The sequence below is a fragment of the Athalia rosae genome, chromosome 1 (genome assembly GCF_917208135.1).
Source record: "Athalia rosae chromosome 1, iyAthRosa1.1, whole genome shotgun sequence".
Lineage (NCBI taxonomy): Eukaryota > Metazoa > Arthropoda > Insecta > Hymenoptera > Athaliidae > Athalia > Athalia rosae.
In genome coordinates, this window is record NC_064026.1 from 27,529,993 (window position 1) to 27,546,483 (window position 16,491).

Here is a 16,491-nt window from a genome sequence, read left to right on the forward strand (position 1 = left end):
TTTAATTCTGGAATCATTGGGAAGTTACGTGAATAGGCGCGTTTGTATCTGAGGTTGATGACAATCATTCATAATCCAACCAGTTCTTGTGATCCTATCTTCGCGACAGTATAGATTGATTCATATCCGCTCAGACTGCGTTGATCAAAACGACGTGAATACGACAAGTGAAATCAACAAAACGTTTGACACGCGCGGATCAATCCGTCCCTCGTTCCCTCAACCGCTGGAAATAGATTGTCTGCAATGATTAATTTTACTACTAATCTCATTCAAGCTGACTTTATCGCGATCAAGTCAAATATCGGCTGGTATAAAAAGAGCTTGTGAGCCCAGAAAAGACATTCCTTCTTCAGACAACGAAGTAGTTACAACTCCTGTCCGAAGATGATGAAATTTGCAGTCTTATTGGCCATCGTGGCTTGCGCTTCCGGTAAGTAATCTTTCATACTGAACTCGCACCGCCTTCGCTGCCGCGGTCGAGACTGGCATTTCGTATAACAATTGATTCTTGTGCTCCAGCCGCCGTTCTCCCGAAATTCGTTGAGGATGACGCACACGTTGCCGCCGAGTTGGCAGCCCTCAATCCGGCTGGACGTATTGTCGGAGGAACGGTGACCACCATCGACAAGGTCCCATACCAGGTTTCTTTCCGCCAGTACGGCTCCCACATCTGTGGTGCCAGCATCATTTCCGAGAGATGGATCATCACCGCCGGCCACTGCGTCAGCGGCGGATCAAGCTCCGCGTACTCAATCCGTGCCGGATCCACCTACTCCAACAGAGGAGGCAACAGCTACTCTTTCGCTCAATTGATCCTCCACGAAGACTACACCACCAGCGGATACGGAGTCCCAACCAACGACATCGCTGTCCTCCGCACTTCTTCCCCCATCTCCTTCGACTCGACCCGTCGTGCCATCCCTCTGTACCAATCCGGAGAGGAAGCCGCCGTTGGCGCTAACGCCGTCATCACTGGATGGGGTTCCGTCAGGGAAGGTGGATACGTCACCTCAACTCTTCAGACCGTCAGCGTTCCAATCGTATCCAAGTCGTCGTGCAACTCCAACTACGCCGTTTACGGAGGACTCCCAGCCGGTCAAATCTGCGCCGGAGTACCCGCCGGAGGTCGTGACGCTTGCCAGGGTGACTCAGGTGGCCCTCTTGCCATCAACGGTCGTCTCGCCGGTTTGACATCATGGGGAAATGGTTGCGCTAGGGCTGGATACCCAGGTGTTTACACCGAGGTTGCCGCCTTCCGCGACTGGATCCAGACCAACACTGGACTGTAAACATAAGGCTGTTCTTGTTACACATTATTATTCGATGTCAACGTTTAATCGAGGTTGACATTCGATGTTTTCAAAATTAATAAAATTGACCACCAATATTTTTCCATTCAAATCTTGTCTCACTCTATAACCCGTGAACGATTCCTCTCATCCGGATACACTCAACGCTGATCATAGTTAAGATTGATAGGCATGACATTCGACAGGTGACGAAGTCAAAGTGATAGGTGAAGTTAATTTCGACACGATGCGCGTTGTTTTTGTCACACGATACAAATATTATGAATGTTTGTCAAATGCCCGCGGTACTTGGCTGCGATTTGCAGCCGCGAATCTCGGGTATTGGATTGTCACAAACATAGTTATGTTGCTATGTCACAATAATCGCATATCAGAGCATCGGTTGTAATGGCATGACACCTCAGATTCGAGTTGCGTCCTGGTCTTCATGTCCTCCAATCAAATTCGCATCGCATGGCGAGTATCTGTTCAAAACCGGCCCTTTGCTTTGATTATTCTCGCCGACAATCGCTTCACAGTCGCTTCTGAGTTGCAATATCGCTCACGCATCTCTTCAGTCTGTCGGACAAAATCATTGCGAGGGGGAGTCTGATGATCACCCGTGGTTAATCAACGTGTCTCTATCCTGATATTCGATGATTAGAACCTGACTCTCATTCTACTACGTACGACACCGGTCATGCTGAGTCTCAAAGAAATCCTGTCATATGACTTTGTGATTCTTCAGACAGGACCCACGGAATTTCGACTCGATGCCAATTGTAGCCATTGAACCGAGTCTCGCATCGTGATGGATGTTTCGTAAAACTCTTTGCAGTGATGTGGTTATACTTTGTTAGGAAACCGTACCAATTCTATTTGAGTACCCTCAAGTTTGGGAGTTATTGTAGCGCATCTTCCTTCGCAGGATATATTAATGATGAGAACAACGTTTCGGAAAATAGATTTCCAAACTTTTTAAAAACATCACGTGAATTCCCATGATTTGATTGAGTTTCGAACGACATCAAAAAATTTCGCGAGGTAATACATTTTTGAATACCCAGTCAAGGATCACGTAGTCTACAAAAGCAAAGGAATCGGGGAATTTGTGACAAGATATGGAAATGTCATCGAATGTTGCAACGATCTTAAGCGATTGTTGTCGTTGATTTGAAAATTTTTTATGAACGGTACCTGTCGTTGAGAAAAAGAAGCATCACATCCGACGTTCGCCCTATCCTAGAGTATTAATTTTTCTCAGATCCAATATAATTGCTCTACTTTTCTATCATCATTATTATTGTCTTTTGGAATCATGGTTCCAATTCTTATCTCATAGAAAGGAGCACTTATAGACGAACTCTTAGAAGGTCGTTAAAAATCAGGTTTTCACGCACGCACCACAAAAAGCTTTTTTTTGGTGGAAAAATACTAAAAAATTCATTTCACCTTTTTCATAAATCGGAGGAACACGTGCTGCAGGACGATCGAAGTTCGTTCATCGGTAAAATCGTACATTTTCGTGAATTGCTCATGAAATATGCGAATTCAGGGGAAAAACCGCGAAAGAAAATTTGTAGAAAATCTAATTTCCTTCCTTATGTCATGAACACACCCTTCTGGCCTCCCTATTCCCAATAAGTCGTGTGCCGAATGAGAGGTATAGTCAAAGCCGTTGAAGTCCAACGCGATTTTGCGCAGTATCGTCAAAAATCATCAGAAAGTTACGTGCATAAACGCGTTTATATCTGAGATTAATGACAATCATTCATAATCCAACCCGTTAGCGAATCTGGTGATCCTATCTTCGCGACAGTATGGATCGATTCATATCCGCTCGAACTGGGTTGATCAAGACGACCCGAATAAGCTGAGTGCAACCAAAAAAACGCCCAAAACGCGCATATTAATCTGTCCCTCATTCCCTCAGTCCCAGAAAAAAGATTATCTGCAATGATTAATTTTACAACTAATCTCATTCAGGCTGACTTTATCGCGATCAAGTCAAATATCGGCTGGTATAAAAAGAGCTTGTGAGCCCAGAAAAGACATTCCTTCTTCAGACAACGAAGTAGTTACAACTCCGGTCCGAAGATGATGAAATTTGCAGTCTTATTGGCCATCGTGGCTTGCGCTTCCGGTAAGTAATCTTTCATACTGAACTCGCACCGCCTTCGCTGCCGCGGTCGAGACTGGCATTTCGTATACCAATTGATTCTTGTGCTCCAGCCGCCGTTCTCCCGAAATTCGTTGAGGATGACGCACACGTTGCCGCCGAGTTGGCAGCCCTCAATCCGGCTGGACGTATTGTCGGAGGAACGGTGACCACCATCGACAAGGTTCCATACCAGGTTTCTTTCCGCCAGTACGGCTCCCACATCTGTGGTGCCAGCATCATTTCCGAGAGATGGATCATCACCGCCGGCCACTGCGTCAGCGGCGGATCAAGCTCCGCGTACTCAATCCGTGCCGGATCCACCTACTCCAACAGAGGAGGCAACAGCTACTCTTTCGCTCAATTGATCCTCCACGAAGACTACACCACCAGCGGATACGGAGTCCCAACCAACGACATCGCTGTCCTCCGCACTTCTTCCCCCATCTCCTTCGACTCGACCCGTCGTGCCATCCCTCTGTACAAATCCGGAGAGGAAGCCGCCGTTGGCGCTAACGCCGTCATCACTGGATGGGGTTCCGTCAGGGAAGGTGGATACGTCACCTCAACTCTTCAGACCGTCAGCGTTCCAATCGTTTCCAAGTCGTCGTGCAACTCCAACTACGCCGTTTACGGAGGACTCCCAGCCGGTCAAATCTGCGCCGGAGTACCCGCTGGAGGTCGTGACGCTTGCCAGGGTGACTCAGGTGGCCCTCTTGCCATCAACGGTCGTCTCGCCGGTTTGACTTCATGGGGAAATGGTTGCGCTAGGGCTGGATACCCAGGTGTTTACACCGAGGTTGCCGCCTTCCGCGACTGGATCCAGACCAACACTGGACTGTAAACATGAGGCTGTTCTTGTTACACATTTTTATTCGATGTCAACGTTTAATCGAGGTTGACATTCGATGTTTTCAAAATTAATAAAATTGACGATCACTATTTTTCCCTTCAAATTTCGTCTTACTCTATAACCCATGCATGATTCCCCGAATCCAGATACACACGACGCTGTCTGGATATGTCACAATAATCGAGTAAGGTACGTTTGGACAGAATTCGTTTCTACAGAGAAAACTTGCCCAGGGTTCGTTTGGACAGAGGAAATTTCGACTTGAGTACGTTCGGACAGAATATGATTTGGGCAGCAAAAATAGATTTTGTCCAAACGAACCGACTTAGGTCGTTAGATAAAGAGAAATACATGTATTCATCAATAACCTCTGCTACTTGCTGAAAGTGATTTACCGGATGATCACAGAAAAAGGATCATAGCGATGGAATACCTGCCCGCTAAGCTAGGACCCTGAATGAACGGACTGACAATGAGATAGGACAGCTGCCGAAGAGTGAAAGTCCCGAATTTGTTCATGCTGAGTTTCCATGTCCACCTTCGGCAATCATCGTCTATATCCTAAACGAAACGTAATGAGACAAGAATATGTATCATATCAAATAAGATAAAGACGAAGGGTCCAGTGTCTCTCTTCCAGTTCCACACGACCCATGCAAGAAATCATGCACGATAGCATTCTTTGCTTTCTAGTCAGAGGACACCTCAGTTACACATCAGAACTATCAAATTAGACGTCACCTGACTCAAACACGAGTACTCTGAGGTCAACTATCCGACTTCGACTCGAAAATTATTCGCTACTCGAAATAGACACTTTGAAAATCAGCTCTGGAATTAACTAAAACCGAGCTCAACACTCTGAAATAGATCGTTACGTTGTCAACGCACCCAGGTTCAAGTAACGTTCCGAGTCACTGTTGCGAATAAGATTTTTCGTCAACTCTTCTAACTTGTCGAAGTCACAATTTAATGAATCGTGCACTAACAGCATCAACCTTAGCGCACGAAAATTGAATTCACGGAGAACTCATGTACTGTCTTCTTTCTCTTCTCAATATACTTTTGTGTCATTTTCGGTCAAAGTGATTCATGTTTATTGACTATTCCCCATGATATCCTCGGTTGAAGTTCCTTCCTTATGTCATGAACACACCTTTCTGGCCTCCCTATTCCCAATACGTCGTGTGCTGAATGAGAGGTATAGTCATAGCCGTTGAAGTCCGAAGCGATTTTTCACGATATCGTCAAAAATCATCAGAAAGTGACGTAAATAAACGCGTGTGTATCACACAATGAGGTTGATAACAATCACACGTAATACAACCAGTTAGGAACTCTTGTGATCCTATCTTCGCAACAGTATGAATCGATTCATATCCGCTCGTACTCGATTGATCATGACGACGTGAATGAGTCGAGTGCAGCAAGAAAAAACTTTCAAAACGTGCGTATCATTGCGTCCCTTGTTCCCTCAGCCCCAGAAAAAAGATCATCTGTTATGATAAATTTTACAACTAATCTCATTAGAGCAAATTTTATCGCGATCTAAGCAAATATCGACTAGTATAAAAAGAGCTTGTTAGCCCAGAAAAGACATTCCTTCTTCAGACAACGAAGTAGTTACAACTCCGGTCCGAAGATGATGAAGTTCGCAGTCTTATTGGCCATCGTGGCTTGCGCTTCTGGTGAGTAATCTTTCATACTGAACTTGCATCGCCTTCGCTGCCGTGGTCGAGGCTGGCATTTCGTATACCAATTGATTCTTGTACTCCAGCCGCCGTTATCCCGAAATTCGTTGAGGATGACGCACACGTTGCCGCCGAGTTGGCAGCCCTCAATCCGGCTGGACGTATTATCGGAGGAACGGTGACCACCATCGACAAGGTCCCATACCAGGTTTCTTTCCGCCAGTACGGCTCCCACATCTGTGGTGCCAGTATCATTTCCGAGAGATGGATCATCACCGCCGGCCACTGCGTCAGCGGCGGATCTCGCTCCTCATACTCGATCCGTGCCGGATCCACCTACTCCAACAAAGGAGGCAACAGCTACTCTTTCGCACAAATGATCCTCCACGAAGACTACACCACCAGCAGATACGGTGTCCCATCTAACGACATCGCTGTCCTCCGCACTTCTTCCCCCATCTCCTTCGACTCGACCCGTCGTGCCATCCCTCTGTACCGATCCGGAGAGGAAGCCGCCGTTGGCGCTAACGCCGTCATCACTGGATGGGGTTACCTGAGGGAAGATGGATCCGTTAGCTCAGTTCTCCAGACCGTCAGCCTTCCAATCGTATCCAAGTCGTCGTGCAACTCCAACTACGCCATTTACGGAGGACTCCCAGCCGGCCAAATCTGCGCCGGAGTACCCGCTGGAGGTCGTGACGCTTGCCAGGGTGACTCAGGTGGCCCTCTTGCCATCAACGGTCGTCTCGCCGGTTTGACATCATGGGGAAATGGTTGCGCTAGGGCTGGATACCCAGGTGCTTACACCGAGATTGCTTCCTTCCGCGACTGGATCCAGACCAACACTGGACTGTAAACATGAGGCTGTTCGTGTTACACATTGTTATTCGGTGCCAACGTTTAATCGAGGTTGACATTCGATGTTTTCAAAATTAATAAAATTGACCACCACTATTTTTCTCTTCAAATTTCGTCTTACTGTATAACCCGTGCATGATTCCTCACATCCGGATACACACGACGCTGATCATAGTTAAGATTGATAGATATGACATTCGACAGGTGACGAAGTCAAAGTGATAGGTGAAGTTAATTTCGACACGATGCGCGTTGTTTTTGTCACACGATACAAATATTATGAATGTTTGTCAAATGCCCGTGGTACTTGGCTGCGATTCGCAGCCGCGAATCTCGGGTATTGGATTGTCACAAACATACTTATGTTGCTATGTCACAATAATCGTATATCAGAGCATCGGTTGTAATGGCATGACACCTCAGATTCGAGTTGCGTCCTGGTCACTATGTCTCCCAATCAAAATCGAATCGCATGGTTATTATCTGTTCAAAACCGGCTCTTTGCTTTGATTATTCTCACCGACAATCGCTCCACAGTCTCTCCTGAGTTGCAATATCGCTCAGGCATCTCTTCAGTCTGTCGGACAAGATCATTGCGAGGGGGAGTCTGATGATCACTCGTGGTGAATCAACGCGTCTTCATCCTGATACCTGATGAATATCATGAGCTACGCAATATTATTTAGAGTACAGATCGACCGACATTTCTGATTGCTCATTGTTTTTCAAACTTTGGTCGTCAATTGAGAGAAATTCAATACAGCAATCAGCTATATCTACTCGTAATCGATCGGTGAGATACCGGTTCTGCAATCTCATTGTTATTCCGAATACTCTGAGGGCCTTCGAGTGCAAATTGTCTTTCATTTGTTTCACCATAGATATATTGAAGTTCGATATACACATGGTTACACGTAAGTAGAGAAAATCTCATCGCCTTACAGACATAATTATATTTTCGGTCCAGTTTCCACTGCAAGCCTTGAGTCACATTTTCATTTGAAATTGTTTTCGGAAATGAGAGTTTGTGAATAACGTTACATGATCCACGGACCTCATCACGTATGTTTACGGCTGCATCTCCTGAAAAATGTAAGATTGAAGCCTCGTCAGACCCGTATGAACTCTACCTCTGAAATTTCATATTTCACTTCGCTTAGAAACATGAGAGTCAAGGTCTTGACGAGGTCCTGATCATGTATACTTCCTGACGTGTTCAACTAGAATAGGACCTGACTAATTCCACAACGTTCGACATCGGTCAGGGTGAGTTTCGAAGCAATCCTGTCGCATGACTTCGTGATTCTTCATGTAGGACCCACAGAATTTCGACTTGGTGCCAATTGTAGCGCATCTTTCCTCGCCTAATATCTTGATGACGAAAGCAACGTTCCGTCAAATAGATTTCATTATTTTCTGAAGAAAGCACGAAATTTTTCGCGTAGAACTGTCTATCGGAAGTTGAAAGCAATCATTCATATTCTTACCAGTTTGTACCAACCGGATTAGCAACTCTTCTGATCCTATCTACGTGACAGTATGGATCGATTCATATCCGTTCGGACTGCTTTGATCAGGACAACGTGAATACGACAAGTGCAGTCAAAAAAAACGTTTGAAAGGCGCGTATCAATCCGTCCCTCGTTCCCCCAGCCCCAGGAAAGAGATTATTTCTAATGATTAATTTTACAACTAATCCCATCCAAGGCGACTTTATCGCGATCAAGTCAAATATCGACTGGTATAAGAAAAGCTCGTCAGCCTCGAAGAAACAATTCAATCTTCAGACACCCGAGCAATTATAACTCTAGTGCGAAGATGATGAAGTTCGCAGTCTTATTTGCCCTCGTGGCTTACGCTTCTGGTGAGTAATCTTTCATACTGAACTTGCGTTGATTTCGCTGCCGTGGTCAAGACTGTCATTTTGCGAACCAATTGATTCTTGTGCTCCAGCCGCGGTTCTCCCAAAAGTCGTTCAGGATGACGCACAAGTCGCCGCTGAGTTGGCCGCCCTCAATCCAGCTGGTCGGATTATCGGAGGAACAGCGACGACCATCGACAAGGTACCATACCAGGTTTCTTTACGTTACTACGGCGCTCACATCTGTGGTGCCAGCATCATCTCGGAAATATGGGTTTTAACTGCTGCTCACTGCGTCACCACCGGAACGTACAACAAATACTGGGTCCGTACTGGAACCACCTACACGAACTCCGGAGGCAGTTTTACCAGATTCGTAGAATTCACCGTTCACGAGGATTACCACGTCAACGATTACGGAGTCCCGGTCAATGACATCGCCGTCCTGGAAACCCTTTCTCTTATCGTCAGTGGCCCAAATCGTCGTCCCATTCCTCTGTTCCAATCCGGAGAGGAAGCCCCCGTTGGTGCCCTCGCCGTCATATCTGGATGGGGTTACTCAGAGGAAATTGGATACATTAGCTCAACTCTTCAGACCGCCAGCATTCCAATCGTATCCAAGTCGGAGTGCAGTTCCACGTACGCCGCTGACGGAGGACTTCCGGCCGGCCAAATCTGCGCTGGACTACCCGATGGAGGTCATGACGCTTGCCAAGGTGACTCAGGTGGCCCTCTTGCCATCAACGGTCGTCTTGCCGGTATCACGTCATGGGGAATCGGTTGCGGTAGGCCCGGTTTGCCAGGTGTATACACCGAGGTTGCTGTTTTCCGCGACTGGATCCAGGCTCACACTGGAATCTAAATACGAAGCTGTTCTTGTGCCAACGTTCAATCGAGGTTGACATTCGATGTTTTCAAAATTAATAAAATTGACCGCTACTATTTTTCCCTTCAAATATCGTGTTACTCTATAACCCGTGAACGATTCCTCACATCCGGATACACTCAACGCTGATCATAGTTCAGATTGATAGGCATGACATCCGACAGGTGACGAAGTCAAAGCGAGAGGTGAAATTAATTCCGACATGATGCGCGTTGTCTTCATAACACGACAAAATCATTATGAATGTTTGTCAAATGCCTGTGGTACCTGGCGGCGATCCATAGCCGCGAATCTCAATTATTGAAATATCACAAACATAACTCTGCTAATGCGTCACAACAATCACGATAATAATGAAAATGTTACGAGGATAGAACAAACTATACATGACGACAGATGTTTTACATTGATGTTCTATGTATACATCGATTCATGCGAGATGGCAATTATGCTGATTGTGAGTGAATCGCCACCATAATGGTGCGCCAACTGAAACCCATATTGCGCGTATTCTAACATTTTCATTTTTGAAATCATGAGGCAGTTACGTAAATAAGCGCGCTTGTATCTAAGGTTGATGACAATCGTTTATCATTCAACCAGTTAGCAACTCTAGCTATCCTTTTTTCGCGACAGTGTGGATTGATTCACAACCGCACAGACTGCGTTGATCAGGACGACGTGAATACGTCAAGTGCAGCGAAAAAAAAAAATAACGTTCGGAACGCGCATATCAATCTGTCCCTCGTTCCCTCAGCCCCAAAATAGAGATTATCTCCATCGATTACTATTACGATTAATCCCATCCAAGCAGACTTTATCGCGATCAACCAAATATCGACTGGTATAAGAAAAGCTTGCTAGCCCCGAAAAGACAATTCGTTCTTCAGACGCTTAAGTAAGTATAACTCGAGTCCGAAGATGATGAAGTTCGCAGTCTTATTAGCCCTCGTGGCTTACGCTTCCGGTGAGTAATCTTTCATACTGGACATGCGTTGTTTTCGCTGCCGTGGTCAAGACTGTAATTTCGCGAACTAATTGATTCTTGTGCTCCAGCCGCGGTTCTCCCAAAAGTCATTGAGGATGACGCTCAAGTGGCCGCCGAGTTGGCAGCTCTCAATCCAACTGGGCGTATTGTCGGAGGAACGGTGACGACCATCGACAAGGTTCCATACCAGGTTTCCATCCGAAAATATTCCTCCATCACCTGCGGTGCCAGCATCATTTCGGACAGATGGGTCATAACCGCTGCCCACTGCGTCGACGGCGGATCTCACAGCGCATACTACATAATTGCCGGAACCACCTCCTCCCACGCGGGAGGTAGCGCCCACTCTTTCTCGAAAACGATCATCCACGAGAATTACAAGACAAACTCATTCAGAATCCCTACCAACGACATCGCCGTCCTGCAGACCTCTACCGTTATTACCCTAGACTCGACCCGTCGTGCCATTCCTCTGTTCCGATCTGGAGAAAAAACTGCCGCCGGCACTATGGCTGTCATTTCTGGATGGGGATCCACCAGGGATGGCGGACCTTTGACCGCCGTCCTTCAGACCGCCAGCATTCCAATCGTATCCCAGTCGGCGTGCAGTTCCACGTTCGCCACTTACGGAGGACTTCCAGCCGGCCAAATCTGCGCCGGACTAGCCAAAGGAGGTCGTGACGCTTGCCAGGGTGACTCGGGCGGCCCTCTTGCCATCAACGGTCGTCTTGCCGGCGTAACATCATGGGGATTAGGCTGCGGTAGAGCTGGTTTCCCAGGTGTATACACCGAGGTTGCTGCCTACCGCGACTGGATCCAGAGCAACACTGGAATCTGAGTATCGGGCTGTTCTTGTTACTCATTGTTATTTGAAGCCAACATTCCATTGAGGTTGACGTGTGATATTTGCATAATGAATAAAATTGACTACTATTCTTCATCCAAATTTCGTTGATATCGTCTATAACCCGTGAATGATTCCCCACATCTTCATACACACGACGCTGATCACAGATAGGATTGACGGGCATGACGTCTGTCAGTTGACAAGGTGAAGCGCGCGGTGATTCGGTTTCTACATGATTGACAACAGGTTTTCATAATAATTGAAATTTTACAAATATCCCCAAGTCAATTCAGAGATTCGGTACTGCATAGGTAGGTCATTGACGTCTGGTCGTGATCCAATTGCCTTGAAACGGGCTTAGATCGGAAATATATGAACGCGCATTCAACAAACCCGTCTGGCGCTCTTGGATAATATAAGTTATTCACAATCAATGGTTGAGAATTCCCAATCACATGTTTTTTTTTTTTAAGAACATACGTACGAGGTTATACTCTACCCACACAAATTAATCCTTCAAATCGAGGTTGTCGTTTCCAGATTTTGGATACTCACCAACATTTATTAATTCGTAAGCCCCACCCAGTAATCCTCCCCTTTCATTTGTAACCACGTACATAAAGGGCCTTTGAAACCTCAATAATGAATGTTAATTTTAGCAATCAACCCAAATCCCTAGAATTTCGTTTCAACGCTTCGTTAGAAACGCCGAACGATCTACGCAACAATAGGTAGCGAAAACCCGAAAGGGCTGAATCCTAGATAAAAACGATCCCAACCACACATATCGTCCGATGATTTACCTTCGTCAAAATGCCTCGATACCTCTGCAGATCCATTCGATTTTCGCATTCAAAATCAGACGTACGTACGCCCGGATTATTCAGAAGAAGAATTATCAGCACTCAAAGTTGTAAGGAAAATCATTCGACGCGAAAAATCTCGACATTCTTAAAAAAATGAATAATCAGAAGCCTCAAATGGTACGATACGTCGATAATATTCTACTTCGAATGGGCGTTAATGGGGGAAAGATGGTCCAATAAACTGTGCAAACAGAAAGGAACAAACACCTAAAAGTATTGACATCGTAGGTACTGCAATTTCTCCAAGTCTCTTTCGAGCACAGTACAGGTGGAGTACGAACCACTGAACTCGGTGGTACGAACACACAATACCAATGCTCTCTCTCGTCGAGTACTCTTCGAATTAACAGACTGTACATCAATACACGCGGAGCAATTACGAAGTATGTATTTGTTTTCTTAACTCCAAAAACTCATCTTCCGTTGTTACAATCGATACCGTCGAGTATGCGTTGTGATCATTATTATACGTATACAACACATCGCTCTGTCGCCTATCTTTTAGCTCAGGATATCCGTATTCATACCACGAAATTTCGATGGTGTAATTACTTTTATTTGGTAGAACGTTACACCAGCGTAACAATATCTACGTTTATGTCTGATCTCCACTCGTGTTGATAGTCCGTTAACGAAAATATATCATGCAATTTATTAACTAAATTGTTACAGGTTCAATTTGTAGTTACTGTAATATACATATACGTGGAAATAATACGGTGGTAGGTATTATGCACGAACGTATATGGGAATGTAACCTTCGTACATAATACAAGGTTGATAGGGGGGTCATACGTACGTACATTATACATTCGTTTGCATATAAGGTGGAGATAGGTACGGATGTATAATATCATGGTGTCGGCGTATTGTACCTGAGCACAATGTGAGCTTTGGACGTGGTATGGTATATAGGTATAGGTAAAACGGAAAACGATGGTGTAACGGGGTGCGGAGGGGTAAGGGAAGCGAATCGAGAGGCCAGAGAACAATAATGGAATGGAAATGTAAAGAAGAGGTTCGTACGGGGGAGGTGAAAATGGAAAGGGGTAGAAAGAGAGGTGCTCAAGTGCTAATGGCTTTCTGTACTTATGAAACCAAAATCGATTTCTATCACCCGACACCCGTACTGTTATTACACCTACGCTCTGCCACCGATTTTCGCAGCCTGCGCCCTAAAATATCGCCCTCGACGCGAAATGAAGATGTGTGTTTGTCCAAAAGATACGGGAAAAAACAAAATAGGGAGAGGGAGCTAATTGACTATGTACTTTTGAAAATCCATTTTCGAGGGCGGATAAATTGGCAAGGTTCGTTAATCAGTGTTGATATACAGCTATGTATATCTATAGTAGAACGCTTACTTGAGACCTGCAGGATGTATAGGATGTAGATAACCCATCTAGTAGATTATACCTGGCCGTGGATATACATATATCAGCCATACTCTTGCGATTCCCTTGAGAATAATTAAAAGCATGCGCCGTAATTATAGCCCCGTAGATCACCTGACGGCAGACAAGCATGGGCAGCGGTGTTATCGTTCCCCAAGTCACAATATAACCGGCGCTTCAATCCTATCGCTACAAGTCACTCAGTTTTTTCAGTTTAATACGTCGGAAAAGAAATTCCCTGAAAGTTTCAGCCCTTGATATTAATTTCGAGTTTTTTCCCAGATGGTGGACAGATTCTGACTGAATGAGTGTATTCCACATACGTTTAGTAATTATGACTTGTGCCTTACGTGATAATTACGTATACGTACACATATACGTATACGTTGAATATACATATAGTTATCGAATTTAGAATTATTTTAGGTAACGTATACCTGACTAGTGCTAAGGATTAGTCGAGGCTTTAAGTCTAATATTGTTAATAGGATTATACATAATAATTCTAGATACTCGATTCCGAGGCAAAGTTCGTGTCTGAGGGCAATTACAGGCGGATTTAGAGGGAGCAGAGGAAATTTCGGTTACCTTAATTCAAACACTAATTCTCCTACATTTAATGTATCATAAATGTACGTAGGTACAACGAATGTATATGTATATATGTATGTATACGTGCGCCGAAATAAGCCGCGCTGAGAAGTCAGTCAGTGCAATCCAATAATATCGTGGCTAATTATGTAGGTATCTAATTGTGAGATCCCAAAATGTACTATAAATATCTTCAAGTATATCAATTTTAGCGCATACCGAACGATCCCCTTACAATTGTCCGAATATCGCTCTGGGAAATCAATCTTACTGATTAATCGTGTGTATTTCGTCTACGAATTCTATAAATTCCCATAATTGGAATATGCCCATTGGGATAGCGCAGGTGGACAGGTGGAGTTAATTCTGTAGATCATGTGAACCACTCCCAACTAGTGTATGTACCGTGTTATTCCCATATATAATAAATCATTGTTAGGTCACGTCGGTTGACATCAACTGTTGACCACGTACTTTAGCCGCCTATAAACCAAGCCTCGATTTACGATACACGTGATCCCCGTGTAACCCTCTCAACACTACGAAGTATAAAAATGGACCATAAAACCTCCCGCCAAAAAGGAAGGATTAGATTTTCCGGAATTCCTTGCCGAGTTTCACTCGAGGTTCCGCTTCAATTTTTCAAACCGCATTTCCGTTGCTTGAAAAAAACAAAACTTTCCTGCACTCGGGTCAACTTATGGGCTAACGACGTTGGTAGCCTCGAATCTGAGGTTCACGAAGTCATAAAAGCGATGTAGGTATTCACGAAATAATCATGCAAAAAGAAAAAAATACGGTTCATTTTGCACAGGTAGGACCATTTTCAAGCAAGTAGGTGTTCGGTAATAGCGAATAGTTTGTAACATTATACCCGATCACTACGATGAAAGTATTTTGGATACTTTTAGCGGTAAATCTTTGAAAATACCTATAAAATAGTCACCTTACAGGCAATATCCATAAATAAATTGGTACAGAGGGGAGCTTCTATTTCTAAAACGATCCATAAAGAGCTTTCGTAGCCCCACATACAACTCCCACTTTTGCGATCCCCCTCCCCCTCCCATCAACGGGGTTGTTCCCCACGAGATTTGCCCTCATCCTTGTCCTCGGCTTCTTCGGGGGCGAATTCTCAGGGTTTCGGTTCCCTGCAGAGAAATAAGATGTCGATTTATGTCTCGGGTTGGCGACCACCGCGCCGCACCGTTCTTACCTCCACCGCCTCTTTCGCAGTTGCTGTCGGATGGAAACATTATTAACGGACCACGTGGGCTACCAACACCACCTCCAAAAACACGAGTATCCAGACGTTTCCAACTCGCCAGAAGTTCGTTCCCCGGCGAACCGATTGTTTGTACTCCCATTCCCAGGAGGTTGAGACTTCAGAGAACACTGAGAACGATATAACCAACATCTTGCCATTTGCGGTCAACAACCCCCTTCATGCGCATCGAAGAATCCGGCATTCCACGACGCACCGTCGACGATCGTTCGACGGTGGAGGAAAATTATTTTTTTCTATTTTTCTAGCTGAATTCGTCATTCAAATAGAAAACCTCCGAACGCATCGTCAGCAAAGTCTCCCTGAATCCGGAGTTAAAAAGGAAATGGAAGAGCGAAAAAAAATGACAAATAATTATGATAACGTGACAATAAATAGAAACGGGTATAAAACAAAAAGTTTTTCCTTCATAATGGACGACAGGTGAGGTGACGGTACGCCAGGCACGATGTGTTTGTGAAAATTATACCCTAAGGCTAGCAAATCGTGCAGACAACGTATCTTTGTACGTACATAGAAGAAAGCAAGCAAGCGAGACCAGTTTCCCGAGAACTAATCTGAACAAAGTAAAAGTTTATTTTTCGAGCGTCGCGCGAATCTCATTTTTTTTTTTTTCTTTCTATACGTGAGAATTCGTTTCACCTGCTACACAACGTATACCGGATTGAAAGAAGGCGCACTAGCGGCGCGGCGCAAGAGTCCCGAAGGATTTTGGCTTCGCCTTTCAGTTACTAGGGAAAGGGGGGGGGGGATGAAAAGAGATGAGGGGGTTAAAAGGAGGAACGCTGGAAGGCAGGGCGGGTAAAGTTTCCACCCGCTGGGATTATAACTCTGATCGAAGCACGTAAGGCTAGCCTCGTTCGTTTTCTTCTGCTTTTACTTCTTCTTCGCTTTGCAACTCCCCGCGATAGCCGCAACCTT

At 45.1% G+C, this 16,491-nt stretch overlaps 2 protein-coding genes across 2 annotated transcripts; both read left to right on the top strand.

Moving 5' to 3' along the window:
* The first annotated feature begins 317 nt into the window (after positions 1–317).
* LOC125499689 (transmembrane protease serine 9-like) lies at positions 318–11,533 on the top strand. Its single transcript, XM_048660150.1, has 11 exons — positions 318–433; positions 523–1,276; positions 1,545–1,694; positions 3,344–3,435; positions 3,525–4,290; positions 5,915–5,991; positions 6,081–6,846; positions 8,538–8,716; positions 8,806–9,571; positions 10,490–10,566; positions 10,656–11,533. Exons 1-11 carry the CDS (start codon positions 388–390, stop codon positions 11,423–11,425), a joined length of 4,443 nt encoding a protein of 1,480 aa, XP_048516107.1. The 5' UTR covers positions 318–387; the 3' UTR covers positions 11,426–11,533.
* On the top strand, positions 5,882–6,962 carry LOC105692019 (trypsin beta-like). Its single transcript, XM_048653386.1, has 2 exons — positions 5,882–5,991; positions 6,081–6,962. Exons 1-2 carry the CDS (start codon positions 5,946–5,948, stop codon positions 6,848–6,850), a joined length of 816 nt encoding a protein of 271 aa, XP_048509343.1. The 5' UTR covers positions 5,882–5,945; the 3' UTR covers positions 6,851–6,962.
* Positions 11,534–16,491: the final 4,958 nt, after the last annotated feature.